Source organism: Arachis duranensis, chromosome 3, assembly GCF_000817695.3.
Source record: "Arachis duranensis cultivar V14167 chromosome 3, aradu.V14167.gnm2.J7QH, whole genome shotgun sequence".
In the NCBI taxonomy this organism is placed as follows: Eukaryota; Viridiplantae; Streptophyta; class Magnoliopsida; order Fabales; family Fabaceae; genus Arachis; species Arachis duranensis.
The window spans coordinates 40630508-40657746 of NC_029774.3; the positions used below are offsets into that span (position 1 = coordinate 40630508).

The following is a 27239-nucleotide window of genomic DNA, read 5'->3' on the forward strand; positions in this document are numbered from 1 at the left end:
AGACAAAATGTATAATTTATATTTTATTGTATATATTATTTTTTTTCTTTTTTGCAAATTTTTATACTAGTCTATAAACATTTCATGATAACTAAAAATCTTTAAAAGTAAAATTATAAAAAAATTAATTTATTTAAAATGAAAGTAATATGATTAAGTATAATTTACTTATTAGTTGTGATTAAAAAATAATTGAATACTGTATAGTAAAAATTTGATATTATTGAAAGATAAAATTAAAATTTATTTTTATGTATCATTTTTGTCTCTAACGTTTTTGTCCTGTTTAAATCCCCAATGTTTCAAAATTGTCTCAATTTTGTCCTGTCGTCAATTCTTTTAACGGATTTCTAACGGCAGGACAACATTGAGTCAGTTTTGAAACGTTAGGGACTTAAATAGGACGATTGAAATGTTAGGGACAATTTTGGGACTTACCCCAAACATTGGGGACAAAAATGATACTTTACTCTTTTCTTTTTTATATTGCGACAGTTTTGAGTTTGGACACTAAACATTAAAAAATAGAAAATCATATTTAAAAAAAAAAACAAATTGACAGCTTGCTCAAAATTTTGCAAGAAAATCCAAAAATAGATGGTAAAAATAAAAAATATAGAAAACTAATTATTTGTTAGTCAATTTTAGCTAACTTCATTTTTCTTTTTTAATTATAACTTTTTTTTTAGAAGATTTAGGATCTAGCTAGGATTTATATTTTATAATTTAAGATTGAAAATTTATGATTTAAGATCTAATTTTTAAGATAAAAAGAATATTTTTAAAAAGTTAGCTGATATTAATTGAAAATTTTATCCCTCCAATATTACTCAATAAAATTAAGAGGAGCACAACATTCGAAGTTGTAAAAGTAGCTAATTTTAGTTTAACTTCATCAACTTAACGTGGTTACGATATTAGGTACATATATACATCGGGCAATTGGTTTTGACAACCAACATTTTTTGAAAAAAAAAAAAGAGTAGTAGTTTTGCTATATATATGTAGTATTGATTAATATTTTTGGTTTTCTAACTCAAGTATATTAGAGTATCTAGGTTCAGATTCATACTCAATTGTAATAATACATAACATATTGGATTAATAGATAAGATGGATTTAAATAATTGAGCTTATTGAATTTTGACTAATTAAAACACTCAACTAAATAAACACAAAACCACAAAATCTTCCAAAATTTTATAAAATTTTTAAATTCTTAATTTTGTAAATTTTTCCTATCTACTTAACTTAGTATTATTATTGTATTCTTTATAAGTTTTTTATTGGAATTTTTTTTCTAAACAAAGACATTAAAGTATTCAATAATTATTATAATTTTTAATATTTATCATTCTAACTATAATTTTTTTAAATATTTTATGCTTATATATTCCAAATTTCTTGTAACTATAATAATAAAAAATTAAAGAATTAATATTTTTTTAAGAAAAAGACTAATACATATTAAAATATAGATTCAATAATATCAACTCCAGTTGATAATTTTATAACTTTAATAGTTTATGAAAAAAGTGAGATATAACTTTTAAAAGTTTAAAAAGTCGAATTAAATAATAAATTTGATTTTAATTATTTACAATAAAATTTTAAAAAATAACTTCAAATTTTATAATAACACCCTAAATAAAGTTAGGCAAAATTATTTTAAGTAGAATCTATACCAAAATTGTTTAGATACACGGCAAACTTTAGGATTTGCGGAAAAAGCAACAAAGAAGTTTCGATTTCGTTATGATTAGATGCCATCATAATTAATGTTACACTATAATAATTCAGAGTGTGTGAATGTTGGAATCTTGTCCTGGATTTTCCACAACAATTAGACATACATCAATCCTCATACAATTTCTATATTCTCTAGGTACCAAAAAAAAGTAAAAGAAAGAAAAGGTCAACAAAATGATGATGGTGCTAACTTTTTATGTCCCCTGATTTCCTGTAAGCTGGAATTAAGTGTTATATAGCCGGTTTTGCATATCAATTTATTAATATCTGCTCTAATAATTAATTACACAATGTTGTTTTGATTTCATTGGTTCCTATGGAGGCCGCAAAAGAAAAGTTTCGCTTTCATGGGGGCAAAGATCAGGGCTACATTATTACGAAATCTTGCCGAGTTAATTAATAATTAAGGATATATATTTATATATATAACAACTAATGCAATACGTACGTATTCAATCAAATAGAATGTTGTTTACTTTAATTTAGTTTAAATGAACATTTTGATTAGAGGAATAACTAGTTACTTTATACTTTTGACAACAAAAGCGCTCGTGCGACTCTGTCCGAAACCCCAAAAGCCTAAACGTATGCATATTCCAATTCATTTATTTTTTATTATTATTTACTACATGTTCCAGCACATTTAGATTGTCGATAATGTAGGAAATGTTTAGACAGTAGTACTAATAATATGAACCACACAAATGGTAATTAATTTATGAGGTGATTAGCAGATATTTTATACACTTTTTAATACTGTTTTCTTAATGTTTTGGTTATGTTTTGTTAAGTTTTATTGAGTTTTAATAGGCTTTAGTACGAAAATCACTATTTGGATGTTACCTTGAGTTTTGTAGTTTTTCTATGATTTTAGGTAATTTTTGGGTGATTCTAGCAAGTTTTGAAAAAGTCTGATTCAGAGACAGAGAAAAAGCTGTAGATGCTGTCAGATTCTGACCTCAGTGCATTCAAACGAGAATTTCTGGAGCTACAAAGGTCCAAATGACGTGCTCTTAACGGCGTTTGAAAGCTAATATCCAGGGCTTTCCAACAATATATAATAGTCTATACTTATCTTTAGAAATGATGACCCAAAACGGGCTTTGAACGCCCTACTGACCCCCTGCCTGGCGTTTGGACGCCCCAGAAGGACAAAGGTGGCGTTTGGACGCCCAAAAGGGAGCAAGCCTGGCGTCCAACGCCCCAAGAGGAGTCTTAGCACGTGGGGTCACCCCAATCTCATCCCAAACACTCACCAAGTGGGCACAAGAAGTGGATTTTTGCACCAAGAGTCCAGTTTATCTTACTTTTGTAATCCTTAGTCATTAGAATAGTATATATAGACAATAGTTCACCCTTGTTAGGAACTTTTGCCCTTTTGCACGTTTTACTATTTTTTGTAAGCTATGAGCAACTAAACCTCCTAAGTTAGGGTTAGGAGCTCTGCTAATTCTCGTGGATTAATAATATTACTGTTTCTATTTCAATATGTTTGATTTTATTCTCTTATGCATTCTCGTTCTTCATCTCATGAATTGACGATGAACCGTGACATTCATCCTTGTTCTGTAAAACCTGGTCAATTAATGATTAATTAACCCATAAATGAGAATTTATTCTAAAAAGGCAAAAAGTGATTTTTATGGCTTAATATGATAGAGGAGATTGAAACGAGAATTTCGATACCAATTTTATATAAATCGGACCAAGATTGGACCAAACGGGCCAAACTGGGTCAACCGGACCCATAGTGGGCCCTTGGCCCAACCTAACTAAGCCTAAAACCCTAATTTTCAGCACTCTCTCTCCTCATTACACACTCATACACGCTAAAAATGAGAATGGAGGGGGGAAGAACACTCTCTCAAGTTCTCACCCTTGGTTGATCTTCAAACCACCATAACTTTTGATCTAGAACTTCGATTGCCACACCGTTTGCAGCCACGCGTTCACTGCAAAGAGCTCTACAAAACCCACTACTTTATTCTTGAAATAAGCCAGGATTTGATCTCAGTTATTCATCCCTTAATTCGAATTTCATGGAGGAAAGTGTTAAGATTTTGGACTCTTTGATGTTATAGAATCCAACTCTCTTGAAGGAGAAGGTTAATCTTGTCTTCTTGAACCTTGGGTGTGGTAAGATTCTCAACCCTAGTGTAATTTGTTCGTTTATGATGTTTGAGTATTGAGTTTGTTGTGTTTGGGTATGATAATTGTGGCTTAGGTAGTGTGTATGTGAATATTGAAGCTTGATTGAGATTTTGAAAGCTTGGAGAAGGGCTTTGATGTGCTAAAAATCTGTTCTTGGAGGTGTTGATACCTTGAGAGTTTGTGGAAAAGTGATTTGGAAGTGCTCCGGTTGAGCGGGAAAAATCGGCTAAGGTATGGTCTTGGTTTCCTGTATCTAAAATGTAATGTGGTGTGAAAATTTAGACTAGAGGTCCTAGGATAGGCATTGAATTGTTGATGTTGTTGAATGGTTGAGATATATTATGTGGTTATGTATGTGATTATGATTATTGATGCCTTGATGGTTTGATGCATGAGAGATATGTATGTTGTGATATATGCTTGATGATTGATTGAGGTTGAATTGTGGGTGGAACCATGTTGGTGGTGAGTATGATATTGGTTAGGTATAATGATGGTTGATTGGAAATGGAGTTGTTGAAAATTGGGATGAGGAAGGATGTATGACATGCTAATGTGTTTGTAATTTAGCCATTTGATTGAGATAGGTTAAAATAGTGAGATGGTGGTTGTGAATTTGATGAAAATATTAATGTTGAGGTTTATTTTTGGTATGTTTTGAATTGATTTCAAAAGGGTTGAAACTGTTATGTTTTGGTCGATTTTAAAAAGGGTTGTAATTGGGCTGTTTTGAAAATGGCACTTTGTGGTTTTATATAGAAATATGGTTTTTGGTCATACTTTGATGGGGCATAACTTGATCTCCGGATCCTTGATTTGTGCCAAACTTTATTAGAAATGAAATTGGATTCGGGATATTTATTCCGTTCAAAGAATGGGCGAAAAATGATTTGAAACGGAGAAGTTATGCCCGTCGAAAGATTGGAGTGTGAATATGTGAATTCTGCAGCTTTTAACTTAGAAAAATTTTTGGCAGAACGCACCTCCATGCGTAAGCGTGGCCGATGCGTACGCGTCGTTTGCACTATCAACGCGTGCGCGTGGCCCACGCGTACGCATCGATATACTGCACCAATTGCCCAGCATAATTTTCGAGAGTTGTGCAAGAAATGTGCCAGTTTTGTGCGTGGGACACAAACCACATCCACGCGTATGCGTGGCTGACGCGTAGATGTCACTTGGCTGTTTTTCCCTCCACGCGTGCGCGTCACGCATGACCCTAGTTTCATCCCAAAGTTGATTTTTGAGTTTTAAAAGCCAAATTTCATACTTCTAAGCCTTCAATCTCACCCCTTGTGTCTTAAATTATTATGATATGCCTAGCAATGGGAAAAGAGCTAGGGAGTGTGGTAACTTGTGAATGAAGAAAGTGGTGAATTAATGATCAAATATGATTGTGTGAGATACGGAGGATGGCGGTGGAAGTGTTGTATGTGCCATGAACCGATGGGCTGTATTTGTTAATAAATTGGCTGAATATAGATTGAATTATGAGCCAGATGGCTGAGTTATTGCCAAGTTACGGTGGAGCCATTATTGATTTATGGCCGAGTATGATTGCATATATGCGTATTGAATGAAATGTGAATGTTGCACTTCCACTATCTGAGATACGAGTTTCCTTGGGTGAAAGCAGTGGCTAGTCACCACGTGCTCCAGGTGGAGACTCGATACTCTATTGACCCTATGTCGTAAGTGTGGCTGGACACTGTGAAAGTTTTGGATGAGCTTGCCCCGTGAATATACACCAGTGAGGGTGTTGGATATGAATTATGAATTATGAATTATATTGAATATAACTCGAGTTGGGGATGCACGACAGAGGGACAGTCCAATAGTTAGCTACCAAGACTTGTCAGGTTGGCTATATAACCGACAGATGATATCATCAGCCATTAGGATAGGCATACATCATATGCATATTATGTGAATTGTTTGAGATAGCCTAATTGACTGCATATTACTTGCTAATTGTCTAAATGTCGTATCTGTTTCCTATTTGTATATCTCTTGCCTGATATAACTGTGTTTACCACATTATACTCCTGCTGGTGGTTGGGATGTCTGAAGGAATTGGAAAGGGAAGTATTAGTTAGACAGAAGATCTTTACTTAGTTGCCATTTATGGTTTAGCCTGTTTATAAGCTTTGATTTATCTGTTGGAAGTTCTAGGATTACCTTTGGCTTTCCCAAGATATTACATGTTACATATGTGGGCATTGTTACTATATTGAGAACTTCCGATTCTCACCCATGCGGATTTTGTGGTTTTCAGATGCAGGATGTGAGGCTTCTCACTAAAGCATGCTGGAGACTTCTTGATTAGCGAAGATCCTTGGTTCTCGAGACTCTATTTTGGTTTATATGTTTTGCTTAAATACTTTTATCTCCACTAAATAATACAAACTATGGTGACTCCCCTTAGAGGAGATTTTGGAAAATAGGTTTTCTGTATTTTGCCCCTTTGGGTTTTTCTTTGGGTTTCTTGCTTTATATATTTACATGTATATATTTCTACGCTTGGACCGGTTATCTTCGCAACCAGATTTTGAGTTTTGATATTCCTGTTTTTGGCACTCTTTTGTATATATATATAATCTCGCTTTAGCTTATTCCTTTATTCGTTACGTTATCGATCGGAGTGTTGCACTTTCGAGTTACAATTTTGTTTTATCCCTTCTTCTTCAAAGGCTCCTAGTTATAATCATTTTTCACACAACTATACGTACTAAATTTTAATTTTTAGAGGTCGTAATGCCTTGCCATCTCTGAATTATGACTTAAGCATAAGTCTCTGTATGGTAGGGTGTTACATGTTCTACATGGGTTCCGTGTGAGTCTTGACCCAGATAGCATTGAACCATAGTTAGAGAGTGCATTACGGATTCCAAGAGAGTACTTGGGCAACTTTAGATATGTGACATAAAATTCCGTTGACTGTTGGTTACTAAGGTCTCTGTGGTGCTAAGGCTAGAGTCAGAAAAGCAGCATTCTCTGATTCGGAAGATCCAATCTTATCTGTGGCATTTTGAGTAGGATCGTGAAGGGAAGTGGATTGCTTAGAGCTTCATCTTTGGCTACAGTGAGAAGCCATGAGTCAACTTGATGGGAGGACATGAGTTACTCGGATATGGTGGTCTGCTGTTGTTTAGAAGAGATTAACTTGATGAGAGGACATGAGTTAATCACTTACGGCTGCCATTGAATGAATCATTCGTTATTGAAGTAGACAGTAAGAAAAGTTAATCTGGAAAGAAATAGCATCTCCGAAGCCTTAACTGAATCCTTATCACTATTTTCACACCAATCTGATATTTCGTTCTTTACTATTTCGTTTATGCTTTCAAACAAACAACTATATTTTCTAATCGTATGACTGAGATTTATAAGATAGTCATTGCTTGCTCAATCTAATAATATCTTCATGGGATTCGACCCTCACCCACATGAGAAATTACTTGGACGACCCAGTGCACTTGCCGGTTCAGTTGTGCGGAGTTCCATAAGGCCCTTTTCTAATTACCTTAGTTGGGTCGTTAGAATGTAGGGATGCACACGGAATGGATTGGATCAGATATGGCCAAAATTTCAATCCGATTTACACTAATCTCATCGGATCAAATCGGATCCCATATCTATACTTTTTGTGTTCAGATTCGATTCGATCCGATCTGCAAATTTGCAAATAAAATTATATCAGAATTCGGATGTATTCGCAAAAATAAAATTATTTTTAATTTTAAAAGAATCAACAAAATAAAAAAAATAGAAACTGGAACCTAAACCCAAATTTGGCATCAACGTTTACACTAAAATATATCAATTATAGCCTACACAACAATAACAAAGGTATACATTTCAAAAAATATTTGGAGCCCTAATTGCGCGAAAGTATATATCCGTTAGAGAAGCACAAGCAGAAGGAAGAAACTACAAAATGACGAGGATGCAATGACGAAGAGCAGCAACAAGTGGAGTGTAATACCTGGTCTAACCAAAATTAATTAAATAATAAGTTAAATAGGAGCAACTATGGTTGGAAGATTTGGCAATTGGAATTTGATAATTTAAATATGATATTTGGATTCAGTGAATTTTTCCGAGTCGGAAAACATAGTTTTCTGCGTAAAAGCGCGTAGTGGAATTTTGACCGGCAGTACTGGCTGAGACCTGTCTGGTACTGCAGTTGAGAAAATTGATTATGATTAAATAAGATTAAGAAATGAGGAATTATAATTAGGGGAGGTAGAAATATTTGAAGTGCGATTTAGAGCGCTAATCTTAAAGGTTTTGGTCCAAAATTGGGCCAACAGACAAAAATAAGTGAACCGGACCTAAGTGGGCCCAAGACCCAATATATATAAATATTAGTTATGAGCATTTCAGCTCATTTTACCCTAAAAGGAAGGGTTGGGGCGCTGAAATTGAGAAGAGAGAAGAGAATAGAGAAAACCTAACTCTCTTTGATCTTCAAACCACCATAACTTGAGCTACGGAGCTCCGATTGACGAGCCGTTTGCAGCCACGCATCACTCTTCTCATTCTCTAAAATTTTATCTAAGTTTTGTGGTGAGTATTCAATTCATCTCTGTCCAATTTTCGAATTTCCCCACTATTACACGTTTTTTGGTAGTTAGTGTTGAAATCTTGTGATTTTGGGTGTTTAGGGATACTCCAACATGGATTCTAAGTTGGTTCTATCCCTACTTCATATGGGCTGAGGTAAGAAGTGCTCAAACCCTTGTGATTTGTCATTTTTATGAGCCCTAGGTTGATGTATGTATGTGAAATTGGTTATGTTAGTGTATTTGGTGATTTTGATGCACAATTGGGAGGTTTGTGTTGCTTGTGGAACTTTGGTGAAGCTTGGAGCTAAGGGTTGGTAGAGACTTCCATAGAAGAGGCTCAATTGGTTTGGCTACAAGAGGTACAGTTTAAGTTTCATTTAAGTACCGTGTGGTGTGATGAGAATTCCTAGGCTAGATGCCTCTAGGATTAAGTTTAGATTGTGTAAATGGTTGGTGCTAATATGCATAGTTGGTATGTAATGTGAATTAATGATTGGGTTGAGAATTGTGTAGCCTTGTATGCTTGATGTATTGGGAATTTGATGTATTGAGTAATGAGTATTGATTTGTGGTTTATGCATTTAAATTGTGAAATTGGGCCGGAGGCCATGAATTTTGGGCCGGAGGCCGGAAAGAGGTAAGGAAGGTAAGTTGATGTGTGCATTGTATGATGACACAAGTGATTCGATGAATTTCAGATAATGAATATATGAATGACTGAGTTGGTTATTGAATAATAAGGTTTGAGGAGTTGAAGTGTAGAATTTGGTAATTTTGAGTGAAATTATATAGATGAGGTATGTTTGGTTTTGGTTGAAATATATTATGTGGTCATATATGTGATTATGATTATTGATGCCTTGATGGTATGATGATGCATGAGAGATATGTATGTTGTGACATATGCTTGAGGAATGATTAAAGTTGATTTGTGGGTGAAACCATGTGATAGTGAGTATGATATTGATTATGCATACTGATGATTGATTGGAAATAGTATTGTTGGAAATTAGGGTGAGGAAAGATGTATGACATGTTAATGTGTTTGTAATTTAGCCATTTGTTTGAAATGGGTAACAATGGTTATATGGCGGTTCTGTGAATTGTGGGAAGGTGTTAATGTATGAGTTGAGGAGGCTTGATGTTGATTTTGGTATATTTTGATTGATTTAAAAAGGGTTGAAATTGGCATGCTTTGGTTGATTTTAAAAAGGGTTGAAAATGGCTTGTTTTGAAAATGGCACTTTGTGGTTTTGTATGAAAATATGGTTTTTGGGCATACTTTGACGGAACATAACTTAGACTCTGGATCCCCGTTTTGTGCCAAAATCCTTTAGAAATAAAATTAGATTCGGGATGTCCATGCCGTTTGAAAAACGGGCGAAAAATGATTTAAAACGAGGATGTTATGTCCGTTGAAAGATTGGGGGTTTAATCTGTGAATTCTGCAGCTTTTAACTTAGAAAATTTTTAGCAGAATGACCCTCCACGCGTAGGCGCACTTGGCGCGTACGCGTCGTTCTTTAAGAAGGCACCATCCACGCGTGCGCGTGGTGTGTGCGGGCGCGTCGATGCGCTGCACCAATTGCCCAGCCATTTTCCCGAGAGTTGTGCCAGTTTTGTGTCTGGGGCGCAAGTGCATCCATGCGTACGCATCGTTTGGCTATTTTTCAATCCACGCGTCCGCGTGAATGACGCATACGCGTCGATGAGCTTTGTGGCAATCCACGCGTGCGCGTGGAGGACGCGTACGCGTGGTCATGTTTTCATGCCAAAGTTGATTTTTGAGTTTTAAAAGCCAAATCTCATACTTCTAAGCCTCCGATCTCACCCCTTATGTATTAAATCTTTATGATATGCTTAGCAATGAGGAAGGAGCTAAGGGATGTGGTAACTTACGAATGAAGCATGGGGAAAAGTTGTGATCAATGATGATCAAAGATGATTATATGAGATATGGAGGATGACGGTGGAAGTACCGTGTATGCCATGAACCGAAGGGCTATATTTATTGATAAATGGCTGGTTCTTGATTGAACCATGAGCCGGATGGCTGAGTTATTGCCGGGTTACGGCAAAGCCATTATTGATTATGGCTGAGTATAAATGCATATATGATTAATGAATAAATGTGCTAAATGGATAATAATGGAAAATGTTGAAATGCGATGTGTGACCCCGAGTAGTAGGCAGTGGCGTTGTCCACTTGCTCCGGGTATGAGAATGTTTATGATAAATGAGTTTAATTATGGAGTTTTGAATGAACGTATTTGTGATACCTGGGTAGTAGTAAGGGGTGGTGGTTCGTCCCGCTTGCTCCAGGTTAATGTTTGAGATTTGATAACAATGAGGATTGCTTTTAAACTGAACGAATCTATATTCTAAGATCCTGGGCAGTAGCAAGAGTTGTGGTTCGTCCCACTTGCTCCAGGTCAGAGATTGTGACGCCTGGGTAGTAGCGGCAGTAGTGGTGAATCCACTCGCTCCAGGTTGAGCTTTTGAACACCCGTCTGGGTAGTAGCCGCAGTAGTGGTTATTCCACTGGCTCTGGGTTGAGCGGGTAGTAGCAAGGGGGTTATAGATCAAGCCTACTTGCTCAGCAAGGGGTGTTTCTGTCCAATGGTTAGCTACCAGGACATGTCGGGTTGGCTATATAACCGACAGAAGATATCATCAGTCATAGGGCAGGTATACATCATTTGCATATGTTTGAATTGTTTGGGTTTGCCTATTTGTTTTGGATTTCTACATCATATATACTATGTTAACTGATTATGTGCTACTTGTTTTACTTGTACCTTATTTGTGTATTACTTGCCTGTATTGCGTGTGCTTGTACAACTGAGAGGCCCTTCATGCTGGTATCGGTGGATGTTGAAGGCTGTTCTTGATGAGATAATTTGAGCTCCCTGGGTAGACGCAGTGATGTGGTTTCACTAGCTCCAGGTGAGGGTATGATGTATTGATACAGAATTGCTGAGGTAGAATAACTGGTGATGGTTTTGTTTATGATTCTGAGTCTGATTCGTGGAAGAGTCAGCGAGTTGGAAAACATGTGAAACATGAATTAGTTTTAGCACTCCTTTATGACAGTTGCTTATTCATGGATTAGCGAGAACCTAGGATGGATAATTGTTGAAGAAGTTAGGGTGCTTAGTGAGTTTTTATTGCAGCGCATTGTATTTATTTGGCACTTTTACCGTACTGGGGACCCATGGGCCCGGGGTTCTCTTTCCGTATATATCTCTTGTTTTTCAGATACAGGTCCAGGTGCTCAGAAGTGAGTTGTGGGTCATCCGAGAGACGACGAAAATCCTTATTTTCTCTACTTTGTGTTTTGCTTAGAATCTCTCCACCTTTGTTTTGAAAGGATTATATTATGTATTGAACTCTTTTGAACTTGCCTATAGAGGCTCTCATGTTTCCTTTGGGAGAGATTAGGATATACTGTTGTCAACTACTTTCATACTGTACCCTAGCCGACCTAAACTTCGCGGATCGCGACTAGTGGCTATTTACTTATGTTATATATATATATATATATATATATCTGTTATCTATCTCTTAATCTCCTTTATGCCTTGTCTGTATATCGCTTTCGGCTTCACGGTTTATCTTTTTGTTGTCGAAACGTGAGTGATACATCTTCGCGATTTTATTTATACTCTTTTCATGCTTCTCGATTAATACTCTTTCCGAAATTACCTATACTTATATATTAAAAATCCACCTGAGAGTCGTACCACCGTAATATCATTGACTTATGACTCGAGCATAAGGATTTGAATATTAGGGTGTTACATGGAGGAGGAACAAAAGCGAGTGCACGAGCAAGGAACAGCGGTGAGAAGAGACGACGATCGTGCCGATGGAGGAGACGACGAACCGAGACAACAATCATGCCGATGGAGGAGACGACTACCGTGCCAAAGGAGGAGACAATGACGCGACAATGGAGACGAAGAAGTAGATGTGGTCTCAGTGGTCTGAGATGACGATGGAGGAGATGCAATGACAGAGGTGAATGGAAGTGATGGATGAGGTGAACGGCAGTGATGGATGACAAGGACTAGGTCTAGGTGAGAGAGACGAGGGAGAGCAGCGCCGTTTACTTGAGTGTCTGGGTTAGGGAATTAAGGTTTCTATTTCTTAACTATAGTATTTATATTATGGGTGTAGATCCGTGGATATGCGGATCGTATCCGCAGATATCATGGCAATATCCGCTATTCAATCCAATGACTATGTGGATCGGATAATATCCACAAAATGTGAATTGGATGTGAATAAATACCGCATATATACGGATATTTTTCGATCTATGTGCAGCCATATTAGTATGTTTTGTAAAAAATTTGCAACTTATTCATATAAAACTCATAAGTTGCAAATTTTATTAATTAGTGGAATTATTCCTTTTAAGAGTATGAGATAGGTTAAAGTAATAACAGAACTAAGCTAAAGATTTTGTTTTTCTGTTGTTTTTTATTTAATTTTACTTTTGGGTTTATTTATGTTCCGATGTTGGTAATATTGTTTTGAAGTCTAGTTTATCGATGATGAGATTTGTCATTCAAATCCTTTCTTATAGAGTACGTAGACAGAATCATATGGTGATTCTGAGTTATAATTGGGTTGGAGAGTTCTTTATCGAACTTTCTTCAGTAATTATGGTTAGAGTCAAACAAAAAAAAGTGGAGATGTATTTGCAAAAAATATTTTGACACTCAAATCAATAAATATTTTAGAAATATATAAAAATTCAATAAATATAGAAGGTTAGAAATAAATATAAAAACATAAAATATGATATTAGTTTGTAAAAATTTGTAAATCTCTCTTTATGAGGAGGTAAAAAAATGTTTTATATAGACGTTATTAGGTTGATGAATAACATGAATATTATGATTGTTCGGTCATGAAGTTGGTAATAATGAATAATAATATCATTAGTTACAAGTTAAGAATGAATATACAATTAATTAAAGATCAAATTATAACTTATCATGAACAATAAAATTGAATTATAATTTATATTGAGCAACAAATTAGTTTAATTTTTCAAGAGTGGTATATATCAAGTGCTTTTGTTTTGGTGTGTGACAATACACACTAAAAGATACTTTAGATAGAGAATGTAGTAAGGTAGGTCTGCTAGTTGCGGTTTTATTGGAAGAAAAAACCTTTCGAGTAGCTTAGAAGAATGACAATAAAAAACTTAGAGTTTATTCATATATAGTAAAGCTACAAGTACTATTTGGTTTCTTTATTGGCTCTTGCAATCGAGTACATGGTATAACATAAAGATACCAAATTCAAAGAGAATGGAGAGTGAAGAGAGCGGATGGTGAGCAATCTTGAGAATGGGAAACATGGTGAGATATCGGCCATGTCGGAGGAAGCTATAAAGAGGAGAACATGGAGATGGATGCATCTAGTGTTAAAGAGGAGAGTTTTAACAAGTTTAGGGTCTCCTTTGCGAATAAAGTGGTTGGGGATACCATACCAAAACTGCTTTATTTCTAGAAAAATAGTTTTTAGCGGACATTTATTTTACTTTTAGCGATAATAAGAATAATCGTTAATATATTTATTAGCAATTAGACATTAGTCATTTTATGTTTTGTAGTTAAAAAGTTTTTGCGGCAATTATATAATTATTAGTTAAGACCTTTTTAATTGCCAGAAAAAAATATATAATTATTATTATATATAGTAACAACGACAAATATATAATTACTACAAAAATATAAGTTAAATAAAATATATAATGACTATTATATTATTGCTACTAAAAATTTTTCAATAAAAATCATTTTAGTTGTAGTGTTCTTGATAATCTTATTGACGGAAATGATCTAGCTATATATGGTGTCAAGAGGATAAGGGAGTGGCATAATTCTATCGGTAACCTTTACGAAAGAAAATAAAATGGCTTTGGTGAAGCTTTATGAAGGATCTATTGTCATCAATGCAAAGTCTTAGGGAAACATTTTAACTATTCACCTATGGTTCATTGTTTAAAACACAATAATGCAGCTAGAGTATATTAGAGTATTTTTAATATGTTGATTTGGTATTTTTTTATGATTGGAGTATTTACTTTTTGAAGATGTTAGATATTATTTATTTGTTATTTAGTTACTAAAAAATTCAGTGAACATTTTAAGTCTGATGTTTTTATTAGCAAAGAATTTAGTAGTTAGAAAAAAACTAATAATAGAGTGAAATCAGGGAATTGTGCTCTTTTTTAAGTTTATTGGAGATGATTCTTGTTCATTACACAATAGTGTAATTAGAACATGTCTAGATTTATTGAATGAAGTATATATGCTATATCTAAAATGTAATTTAAGATCATACTTTTTAGAAAATTTAAATGAACCATTAAGTCTAAAATTCTTCATTGATGTAATTCGTCAACTAACATTTTAAGTTTATGTTTTTAGAAGCCTTTATGAGACTCATAATATCTTACGGTGATGAAGTTACAAAGACTGTGTTAAAAAAATATTCCATATAATATTTGGTATAGTTCACATTAGATTCAAATAGAAATCTTCCATATTTTTTCAAATAAAGTGAGATAAACATATTTGTGAAAAATTTGGAGATTTACATTATAGTAGATGAAACTTGTGATGAATTTAGAAGAGAATAAATGACACTTGTTTTAAGATTTGTGGATATACATGGTTTTATTTGAGAGCGTTTGTTGATCTTATACATGTTAAAGATACTACACATCGTTCTCTTAAACAATAATTGTATGGTGTTCTTTCTCAATATTGATAAGGAAAAAAAAGTACGAGGAATAAAAGATACAACCGAAATAAAAAGATAACAATAAAAGGATAAAGGATATTGCTTTTTCTACTAGACTTCTAAGAAACCGATTTTTAGCAAACTAAGTCACCAGAAGTATTTTTTTTTTTACTAGACCTTCAAAGAACATATCCATGACAACCTAGATCAAAGGAATAAAATTGAAAGACCTAACTAAAAATTAAGTATTGTTTGGTCGCTAAGATCTAGGGTCAAAATTGAAATTGTCCATAACCTTTTTTTGTTCATCAAGATGATTTTCAACGTTCTGTTTAGTGTTAAAATTATCTTTTTGAACACAATAATTTTTTAAATGACAGAAATACCTTTTTTTTATTTCAATGACATCACATCTATCACCACACTACTGTCTCCTCCTCTATAGTCACCACCACTAACAATACCATACTTCAAATTCTTCACATACAACAAAGAAGGCACACCTTTACATACACCATGGGATTTACCGATATCATCTCAAGTAACCTAGTTCAAGCCTCAAACCAACAGGGTTACTGCTCCATAAAATCCATCTAACCCCATGAGATCTTACTTTTTCACTGCTGAATACATTAAAAAATACCTTATCTACTTCCACAACTCCACCACTCTCACCTTCTTTCCAACTCTCACAAGCCGTTTCATTATAACCATAGTGACAAATACGAGACCGCCATATGCAACATCCTCTATAACAATCAAGGATCACTCTTCATCCATGTTATAGCAGAGAACACAACCGTCAACAACATTCTTCAATCCGAGTATGTTCCTTCCATTGTTCGTTCATTCTTCCCGCTTAACGGCTTTCAGAACCACAAAAGAACTTCGCAACCACTGCTCGCAGTGCAAGTCATGGAAGATGATGGAGGCTGATCAATGACAATGGTGGGAAGGAGGGCGTAGAGGAGTGTTTTCAATTATCAAATTTTATCAATGATAAATTTATCTAAAAGATAATTTTATACTAAATTTAACGTTAGGGACAATTTTGAACCAAAAAAGGTTAGGGACGATTTCGATTTCGATCCCAAACCATAGAAACTAAAATAGTACTTATGCCTAAAAATTACTTTAGGTTGGATCCTTCAATTTCTTCATGCAACAGGCAAAACAATCACACATCTCACTTGAATACACATAAAAAAATGTGCATAAAAGCATTCATAAAATTTATTCATCAAAAAACTTTATAAAATGTCTTACAAATTTGCTTAAATAGACCGCTAATTAATAAGTCTAGATGTGAGCCAAATCTTCCCAGAATAAATAATAAAATCTAAAATTAAATAAAAGATATGATTCCAAAATTAATTCTAATTAATTTTAATTATATTTGATCTTATATAGTATATCAGATCAGATTTGATTGAAATTTAAACTCCTAAAATTATGATCACTAATTTAAATCAAATTTGATCTTATTAGATTAAATTAGATTTGATTTAAGTTTTAAACTCTTAATATACGATAACCAACATAAATCAAATTTAATCTTATTAAATTAGATCATATTTGTTTTAAATTTTAAACGCCTAAAAATACTACTAAACAAATCAAAATAAAATAAAAAATATTTTGAAAAATCCTGATAACAAATTAAATTTAATTTTAACTAAATAAATTTGAATTTTGTACCTCCTAATGAACTTGAAAGGAACTCTTAAGCTTCTTGTTGTCCTTATTTTGTCCAATAGATCTTGTCTTTTCTTCTTTAGCTAACAATTGGTGCATTTCTTCATGTAGGAGTGTTGAAAAGTTAGCACGCACCATTATTTTTGAGATAAATTCTTTGTCTCCTTAATGTTTAAGACTAACATAATATAATTTTTCTAGTATTCAGATTCTTGAACATAACAAGATTACCATTCTGTACATTGTCTCTAAAGTGACAAAAATATCCTTAAGCACGTATCATATATATATGGTCTTGATGCCTCTAATATTCTTAGTCAAGGATATGATTATGCCAATAATATGGAGGAGAATGAAAATGGTTACAAGCATTATTATTAAAATATTATCCTTATATTTATTATATCAATTGTTTTGCTCATCGATTATAATTTGTATTGGTTGCTGCATTTAGAGAAGTTATTCTTGTACATTAATTAGTTTCTTTTTTAAATTGACTTTCATTGTCAACACTATTTATTCTTCTAGTAACTGACATGATAAGTTGCATGCTTCCAAGATAGATGAAATTGTTTATTTATTAGAGATTGATAAACTTAATATTGGTAAAGGGGTAAATCAAATTGGTACTTTGTAATGAGTAGGCGATACTCTATAGGGTTTTCATCATTTTTCTTCTATTTACAGTTTGATAAATTTTTATGGTGCAACTTTGACTGTTTTACAAAATGTTATTGTTGATATATATCAATTTATTCTCAGCATGGTGATGTAGATAATAGTGCTTATAATCTTGACCTCATTTGAGTTTGTATTGATCGTGTATTTGATGAAAGATATTATGAAAATAATTAATTTTGTTTTGTCAAGCTTTAGAAAAATACTCTCAAGACATAGTTAATATTGTCCAACTAGTCCATTCTATAAAAACAGTTCGTTATACAAAATATGAGAGATGACAAATGAAAGGAATTATTAAAAAACATGACATTATCTTTTGAGCAACATGATATTCTAATTCCTAATTTAACTGCTTCTTATGTAGTAAGATAAAGATGCTCGTGTCACTAAAAAGATCATATCACAGTTGAACATTATTTTAGAGTGCATGAAAAAAAGTTTAGTCACAATTGATAAATAATTACAAAAGTTAAATAACATATTCAATGATCAAATAATAGTAAATCTACTAATTTTATGGTCTACTCTATTGTCTAAGGATATTTGCAAATATTTTATCATTACTAAAATTTCTACTTTTATTGATAGTTACTATCTCGAGGATTTTATTGAACAAAAGAAGATTAATTTGTCTTTTTGGTTTCGACATTTTATTCTTGATGCTCGTCAACATCTAAAAATGGGGAATATATCAACTATTTGTGAATTGTGTAAATCTTTAACAGAAATAAAAAAATAAAAAGCATATTACTTGATGATAGATAGGTTGATTTGTTTAATATAAATTCTTTTAGTTTTTACAGCTACTACAAAACGATCATTTTTAGCAATAAAAAAATAAAGATAAAGTAGGTAAGTTAGTCCTGATTAACTCTGTATTGAATAGCTTGCCGGTGTACTATTTGAGTCTGTATAAGATGCCGAAGGCAGTGGCAGAAAAATTGATTTCGGAGTGGGTAATGCCGTGGTAAGGAACACAGCTCTCCTTTTCAAGTGGTGGTGGCGTTTCTCAAAAGAGGAGTGTCCATTATGGAAGAAGGTTGAACCACAATGTGATATTGTCAGCTCAGACATTGCCTAGTAGAGGAGATCCATGGAAGGATATCTGTCAATTGCAGTTCAAGAACCATAATGTGAGAGATAAGATGATTACTGGGTTGTCTATGGAGGTGGGTGATGGAAGGAGGACTCGATTCTGGGAAGATGTTTGGCTACAAAGTGGTTCGCTTAAGATGAGTTTTTCAAGGCTCTTCTCTGTTTCAAACCAAACAGGATCTGTTATAGGGGATTGTGGGTTTTGGGATGGGTTAGAGTGGATTTGGAACCTCCAGTGGAGGCGAGAATTATACCAATGGGAGTTGAAACTAGTGAATCAGTTACATGAGACTTTAAGACCTGTAAAGATAGCATGTGATACGCAAGAAAAAGTTGTTTGGAAGTTTGACAAGGAATGCATTTTTTCAACTAACTCTTTTGTGCAGGTGCTGTAGTCAGAAACGCTTCCGAAGGATATTACCAGCTACAGTTTCACCAGAACCATATGGAAAGGTTTGGTCCCACCATGAATGGAGTTATTTACCTGGTTTACTTTAATAGGAAGAGTAAATACTAAAGAAAGATTGCATAGACTGTGCATTATTAGCCACGATGATAATATGTGTGTTTTATGTAAAAAAGATGTGGAACATATTCACCACTTGTTTCTTGGTTGTGAGTTTACATGGCAGGTGTGGTGTGAATGACTATCTGAATTTGGGAGGTTGTGGTCTGTTATGGGTTTATTGAAAGAACACTTTGAGAGTTGGACAGGTGTCATTAGCAAGAAAGCAGAGCACAACAAGTGGCTCATATGTTTTTTTATAGTTATATGGAATGTTTGGCTTGAGAGGATCGGAACAGGCGAATATTTAACAACAAGAAAGCCGGTGTACAAGAGATGTTTCACAAATCCTTGACCAATTATAGAGAGTGGAGTAGTGCAGATCCCTTTTGTTGTTGATAACAATGCTGAAGATAACAATAAGGATTGTGTTCAAGTTTTTTGTTACTTTGTTGTCTGAGTTCTTTTGGTTCTGTCGCTCCACCTTATTGGGTTGAGCTCATTTGTTCAAAAAAATAAATAAATAAAGACAAAGTCAAAAAATAAGATGGAAAATGACTTTCTCATAAATATTTTAAATATTTTTATTGAAAAAGATTTTTGCTAAAACATTTAGTTTTAATAATTTAATTATTGAAGATTTTAAGTCATTTATAACTTAGAGAATACTATTATAAAATATTTTATAATTTTTATCTAATAGTTATTTATTTGTTATTATATTAATAACAAACTTTAAAAACATTTATATTTATACATTTTATTTTAATATAAATATTATTATTATATAATTTTTGTGTTAAAATTTTTTGATTCCAAAATTCATTTTCAAACTCCATTGCTAAACCCTGCTTCAGATACACACATAACTTAAATTAAATATTTATTATTGACTAATGAAGTATTGTATACATATTAAAATTATTCACATTCAAAATAAAAAAAAGGGATCGTCACTTAATAAGACTAAAATAGTAGTAACAATTTTTTATAATAAAAAATTTTAAAAATTCAAAATCACTTCAAATAAAAATTATTCAGCATTTATAATCATTTTTTATTTTAGAATTATATTATATATCTTATTTAAAATTTGAGTATTGAACGTTTATTATTTTTATTATATTATATAATTGAAAAATATTAAATTTATTTTATCTTAATATAGTAAAAGTAATGTAGATTTTATTGTAGTTTTTATCTTAGTTAATGTTTGTTATTTGTTTTCGTTCTTTTATGAGTAATGTTATATAATCAAACTTTTTTTATAAATTAAATTAAACAATAAAATTTAGAATAATATTATTCATTCATAACCGATATTTGTTAATATTATACTAATTTAGTTAAACTTAAATGTATAACATTATTCTTCACCTGTATATTCCCATTCTTCGCAAAAGAATTTACTGTAGTGCGCGCATGGATCATTCCTTTTTAACTTTCTGAGGTGCAATATTGTGCTAATATTAATGTTAAAAAAATATTGCTATATTCGTTTCTTCGTACTTTAATTGATTTTAGTTATATTCGAAAAATATACTTTTATACATACTGTGAAAAGAAAATTAAAGCGAGGCTGGGGACATTTAGAATCCGAACTTTAAATTAAAATACTCATGACTGTTGTACCACTTGTATTTCACTTGGGAGATACTCAATAATAATATCTCCAACAAAAATAAATATTAAGAGACATAGGTTCCATCCCCTTGAAGGAATCCCAATTATTCATCTCTACTAGACTCTTCAATTTAAATATTAGTTTCCCTTTAAGGACTACAACAGTATCATTTCTTTAATAGTTTTGATTCTCTAATTGATTAGGAGCTATCATCAGCTGCTTTATTTGTTGCATTCTCTTGTAAATTAAAGCAGCGTTATCTTTTCTATACACAACACATTATTATTATTATGAACAAAGATCTTTGCAGTGAATAATTTTATATATATATATATAGTATTTGAAAGCCATCATCATGCATGTCTATCTAGCAAACCTACGATGATTAATTATTATGCCACACAGCGAGGTGTTAACCTAGGATCTCAATTATTGCTAGGTTCCACTGCACAAAATTAGAAAGGTAAAATGAAATTATTATTATACACTAATATATAACAAAGACAAAGAATCATTAATGCACCAAACACACTTATTGCCCATTAACAATGAAAGACTAATAAGAACATTATGAAATTTCCTCAATTATAATCTTTCCTCTCTACACAATTAGGGGGAGAGAGAGAAAGAGAAGAAGAAGAAGAAGAAAAAGGAAAGAAGATACAGCTAGCATTGTGCACCTTTCACATATGATTTTGTCAACCTAACGTATCTAAGGGTATGTGTAACCTGATTTATATAAATGCCAAATTAAAGTCATGCAGCTTTTAACCCCACCCCATCTAACAAAAATATTAAAGTACAAACAAAGGCTATGATCTGAAGCCTGGGACATTATGTGTGTACACCTGTGCCCAGCTAGTTAGTGAACTCAGCTAGACCCACCATACATACATAACCTATTGAAAAGCCTTCAACTATATCGGTATATCCGTGTTTCAGTAATAGTTAATTATTGATCTTAATTATATATATTATATATTTTTTATAATTAAGATCAACGCTTAAAAATTACTGAAACACCGAGACAATGATACACTTGAAAATTTTTTTAACCGATTTCGGATGACAGAATTAAAATAAATATTCTTTTTTAGATAAATTTAACATCTGTCACTCCATCAAAACTAAGTTATGCTTCATACTGTATGATCGGCAACTTGAAGCATAGCCTTTGTGAAAAACGTTTAAATCCGAGTTTCTAATATTTGTGATAAGCTTGATTTAAAAATAAAATATTTTTAAAATAATAGTTAATCTTTGTTGAAGATTCTCTGTCCAGGTGATAGAATCATTCTTGGATCAAATTGGAGTTTTCTTTCCAAGAAAGTCCTCCATTTATTAGGGCCAAAGTGTTTTGTCCAATCTTCTTGTGTGCTGTAGTGGGGAAGATATTGCTTAACCTTAATTCCAGCATCATTACAAAATTTCAAGATTTCTTTGTTTTGAGCATCAAATGCCTTCCAATTATCAAATCCACTTGAGTGCAAAAATCCAACTGTATAAAAGATATCCTCCTCTGGTATAGATGCTGACATTCTTTTGTCCCACCTGAAACAAGTAATTAATTAATTAATTACATATTAACTTCCAATTATTCAACTTTAATGGACAAGATAGATTTGTGAATTAACTAAGGAGGACCTCAATGATACACACACATAATTTAATTTTGTTTAAAAAAATATATATACACACAAAAATTAATTATTAAATCAATCATCATTATGTATTATTTAATTTTTTAATATTTTTTTATATTTTAATATATATTTTATATTAGTAACTATTTTTTTTATTGTTCATTGTATCTCTCAACTCGACTGATCAATAACTAATCCAACATGAATGTAAGTTCTATTTAAAAAAATTTTATTGGTTAATAGATTGTTGCATACACAAGATAGAATTTGATTCCTGACACTTACTTAAAAGAATTAACAAGAATTTATCACTCAAACAACCTAAATTAATTATATTAGCGGCGAATTTTGTGACTGATTTTTCATGTATACCTATATATACCTAGTATAATTAGTTAGTTTAAGAGTATATTAATGACACGTTAAAAAAGGTAAAAGTAAAACTTTTTTACCTTTTCCTAATATTCTAACGCACTCGTTAATTAATTAATTTCATTAATTACTTAATTAATAATAATAGTAATAATATAATATATTATTGTTGTTGTTAATCCAAGCTAAGGCTTACTTGCTTCTATTCATGGGGTAAATCAAGACAGGTCCTGTGGTGATGTTTCGTTTGAAAATGATATTCTTGAATACGCCGGAATCAAAATCCATGATTTGAGATTTGGGTATAAACAAATTAAGCCATGGATGAGGAACATCCCATTGTCTTTGTGACTGAAGCTTCAACTCTCCACTTCTGACTCTATTCAAGAACTCAACATATGACACTTTTTTCTCATAATAAAATCCCGGCATATAGCTAAGTCCTTCAAGCAAACCTTGCATTTCCTACATATATATATACACAAACAAGAATAATATTATATTACTTAATTGATCTTAGTGTGTTAATATTTTTACTCCAACCAAACACATTAGTTAAAAAAGAAAGACAATGTATGTAGTTTGCATGAAAAGGGTTAATTATTATGGTTTCAAAAAAAAAAAGGAAGAAAGGAAAAAGACAAAATGAGCAATATATACCTTGTCCACATTGTTTTCAGATTTTTCATCATAATATTTGGCCAATTCAAGACAATAAAGGATGCTATGTTGAGTTACTAGGGAAATGATTCTTGGATGGTCGGCTAAAGGGAAGAAAGAAGATCTCCAATTATTTATGGGTCCTTGGTGCATTAGTAGCATCCCTTCCACATAATCCAATGCAACATTGTCATCATTATTATCATTATTATTGTGTTTCCTTCCATTGATTGAGATTAATCGCTCTTGGTCTTTGGTAAAAGCAGAAAAGTCATTGTATAGAAGCCTGACCCATTTCACCTGCCAACAAAAAATCAACGTCAATTAGGCCATTCATCTTACCTCACTAGCAAGCATTTTGATCAAATTAATTAGTACAAAGTTATATTGTTACTATTATTGTGGTGAATTATTATTATATATATAGCACTTCATGCCTCAAAATCCCTTTTGATAGGTCTCATCACCAACTTTATTTGTGTGTTAATTAAGAGTCTCTAGTGGGAACACACTGTGTAGAGACACAATTTCAATTTCAAGTCTTGTCAAACAGGGTTGTTAGTTGAGTTTGATGAACCAAAATAGAGATTTTTGGTCATTGATGAGAAGAGACAGCAAGCACTATTATTTATATGCTTTAAGATTTATTAGGACTCACATGTTATGAATTTCAACATAGCATATATATGGACTTCAATTTCTTGCATTTATATTATTTTGTCAAAAGGCAAATACTAATATAAACTTCAACATTCAATTATTCACATCCAGTTGTCCAAACTCGTAGACAATATGTATATCATTATTAGTAATAACTCGTCCAATTTTCATTAGTGTATGTTTCTTTAATTTTTCATGATATGGTAAATAATAATATATGCACTAGCTAGCATAATGTGAATGGTGTGTTAGTGTGTATATGGTGTTGCTAGTTGCCAAGAAAATTGGCAACGGAGGGCTTTTTGGACAATGACATTATTTGGAATGTATAATAATGTGACATGCACCGATTAAATCATTTAGTTACTATTCCGGAGAAAAATTATTTATAGATCACTTATTACAAGACAAAGCTAGAATGCAAGATAAATTGTATGGTTAATTAGTTTCTCTACCATTTTTGGTGCTGGGTGAAGAGCAATTCTTGCCCTTGTTATAATGCCAAATTGTCCTAAGCCTCCAAGCACCGCATGAAATAACTCAGAATTTGTGTGTGAAGAGCATGTTACTAGTTCTCCTTTTCCTGAAAACAAAAAAAAAAAATTGCCAATTAGTTAATTGTATGTTATTATCATAATGCATTTAATTAATTTGCATGCATGCATATCTTTTTTATTTTTTTAGCTAACAAACATTATATATGCCTAACAAAATTCACCGTTCTTTTTTTTTAATTGTTTGTTATGAGAAGAATTATTGATGGCCGAAATAATACTTAGATCTCAACATCACATATTCTCTGAAAAGCTAGTATTTTTTTTTTAAGTCATGGGACCCCGGTGAAAAGCATTGGTATATATAACACAAAAATTATACTAAATGCTGAGCTAATAACCACAATTATTGATGCAATATATAGCAATTAAGTAAATATTTCTCATATGCGGAAACAATTTCAAAATTTAATCGTTTTTTTCTACAAATTAACTTACTACATTTTACTTTACTTCTGTAAAATTATTTTATTTAATTTAATATATATAATTTTATCTATATAATATTTAAAATTTTTGTTTTCAAAACATTTTTGTATTTTTAGCCTTACAGAAGTGAATAATGAAACGTGAAGAAGCAATGTAAATTAAATAAGTGTACAAACCAGTGATAACATCCATTTCATGAACAATGCTGATTTGGGGTCCATACTTGAAGCTCTGGCCACTGATGCCGCCATTGGAGAGAGTCCCTCCCACAGTCAAGTACAAGTAATCCGTCCAAGAAGCCGGTGCAACTCCCATCTCCGCCGCCTCCCGCAGCACATCCGCCCACAGCGCCTCCCCTCCCACGTCACCATAGTATCCTTCCTCTCTCCAAATCACGCGAATGTTCTTCTTCTTATTACTATTATTTTCTTCTCTCAGGGCCCTCGTGTCCACCACCACCCCTCCTCTCGCCATAGCCTGACCCCTCGTGGAGTGGCCCTGTCCCTTCACGGATATCGTGAAAGGGACAGGGCTCTCATACGAAGTCTTCACGAGGGAGGCTATGTCTTGTGGAGACCGCGGGTGGAACACTGCCCGTGGGAGGTGATGGACTAGGTTGCCGAAGTCTCTAGAAGCCGATTCTAGAGACTCGGGGTCGTCAAGGAGGTTGTGGCGGGAGATGAGGTCCGATGAGAGGAGGGAGTTGTTGTTCAAATGCTCAGTTTTGTTGCCAACGGTGGATATCAATCGTGTTATGGTTATTAGGAGAAGGATGAAGTATGTGGGAGCAGGAAGATAGTTTTCAACCATTTTTTTTATTTATTTTGTGTCTGAAGAGGATCGAAGAAGAGGAATTCTTTTTTTCTTTTTCTATGAGATTTTGGTAATTGGTGTGTGAATCAGTGAGTGAGGGGGCTATAAATAGAATAAGAGAATTTGCATGACAGAGAGGAATGGATGGAAATCTTTTTGGGGGAGAGAGAGAGAGAGGGGGGAATCTTTTGGTCTCTGAGTGAATGAATTTAAAAATGGAAAAAAGTTACTTTCTTTTCTGTTTATAACCATGTTCAACACTCTTACTTTCTTATTATTAGTGCATATGAATTTATAAGATATTAGGTAAGGTGATGAATAATTGTATAGATAATTAAAATGAAGCACACCCCAAGGCTTGAAATGAATGTATATAATACCGGTCATTCAATTCAACTGATAGAGTGAGGTTCAAAAAGTTTAAAGGTTGAAATTGAAATTGAATTGGTTATCATAAAATAATATTATTTTATATAAAATATATAATTTTTTAAAAATAAAATAATTTTTATGTGTTATTATTTTAAATTGGTAAACTACTAAAAAATTATATGGATTTGATTGATTAATCAATTTTTTTACCGATTTTTCTAATTTTTATCAATTTTACTATTAGAAATATTATTTTTAGTGGTTATTTATTTTATTTTTAACGACAATAAAAATAGCCACTAATATATTTACCTGCAATTAGATATTAATTGTCTTATATTTTGTTGTTAAAAGATTTTAGCGCAATAATTGCTGATAAAGATCTTTTTAATAGCTAAAAAAAGTATATAACTTTTAGAGGTAATTTATATGGACACTAAAAATAATTTTAAGATGTTAATGTTATTTATTTTTAGTTGTCATTATATGGCCACAAATTTCTCTTTAAAAATAATAAATTATGTTACAAATTTAAATAACAAAAAATTTTAAACTTATAACTATAATATATCAATGTAACAATTTAAATATTAGCAATGATCTAAAGTTGTACTTTTAAAAATAGCCTAACTTTGGGTATTAGTAATTGATCCAAAAATTTAAGAGTAAACGAAAAAGGAAATCATAAATCATAAATATACTAAAAAATCTAAAACAAATCATGAATATACTAAAAAATCTAAAATTATAAAAATTTGGCTACTTTTCAAAGAATTGATAGTTTGGCAATGTTTTTCACCTTGACACCAATGACAATGTTATCCTGCTTTGAAGTTGGTCTTTGCTCTTGCTTTGAAAAATTCGAAACCTATAGCCACGAAGGTCTCTTAATCTTTCTTTTAA

General features: G+C 32.5%; 1 protein-coding gene across 1 annotated transcript; it reads right to left on the minus strand.

The window, feature by feature from the left end:
* Positions 1-21359: 21359 nt before the first annotated feature.
* LOC107478835 (cytokinin dehydrogenase 3-like) lies at positions 21360-26131 on the minus strand. The gene is made up of 5 exons (XM_016098972.3): positions 25328-26131; positions 24624-24751; positions 23509-23808; positions 23045-23313; positions 21360-22384 (listed from the first exon to the last, which is right to left on the minus strand). Exons 1-5 carry the CDS (start codon positions 25959-25961, stop codon positions 22087-22089), a joined length of 1629 nt encoding a protein of 542 aa, XP_015954458.1. The 5' UTR covers positions 25962-26131; the 3' UTR covers positions 21360-22086.
* Positions 26132-27239: the final 1108 nt, after the last annotated feature.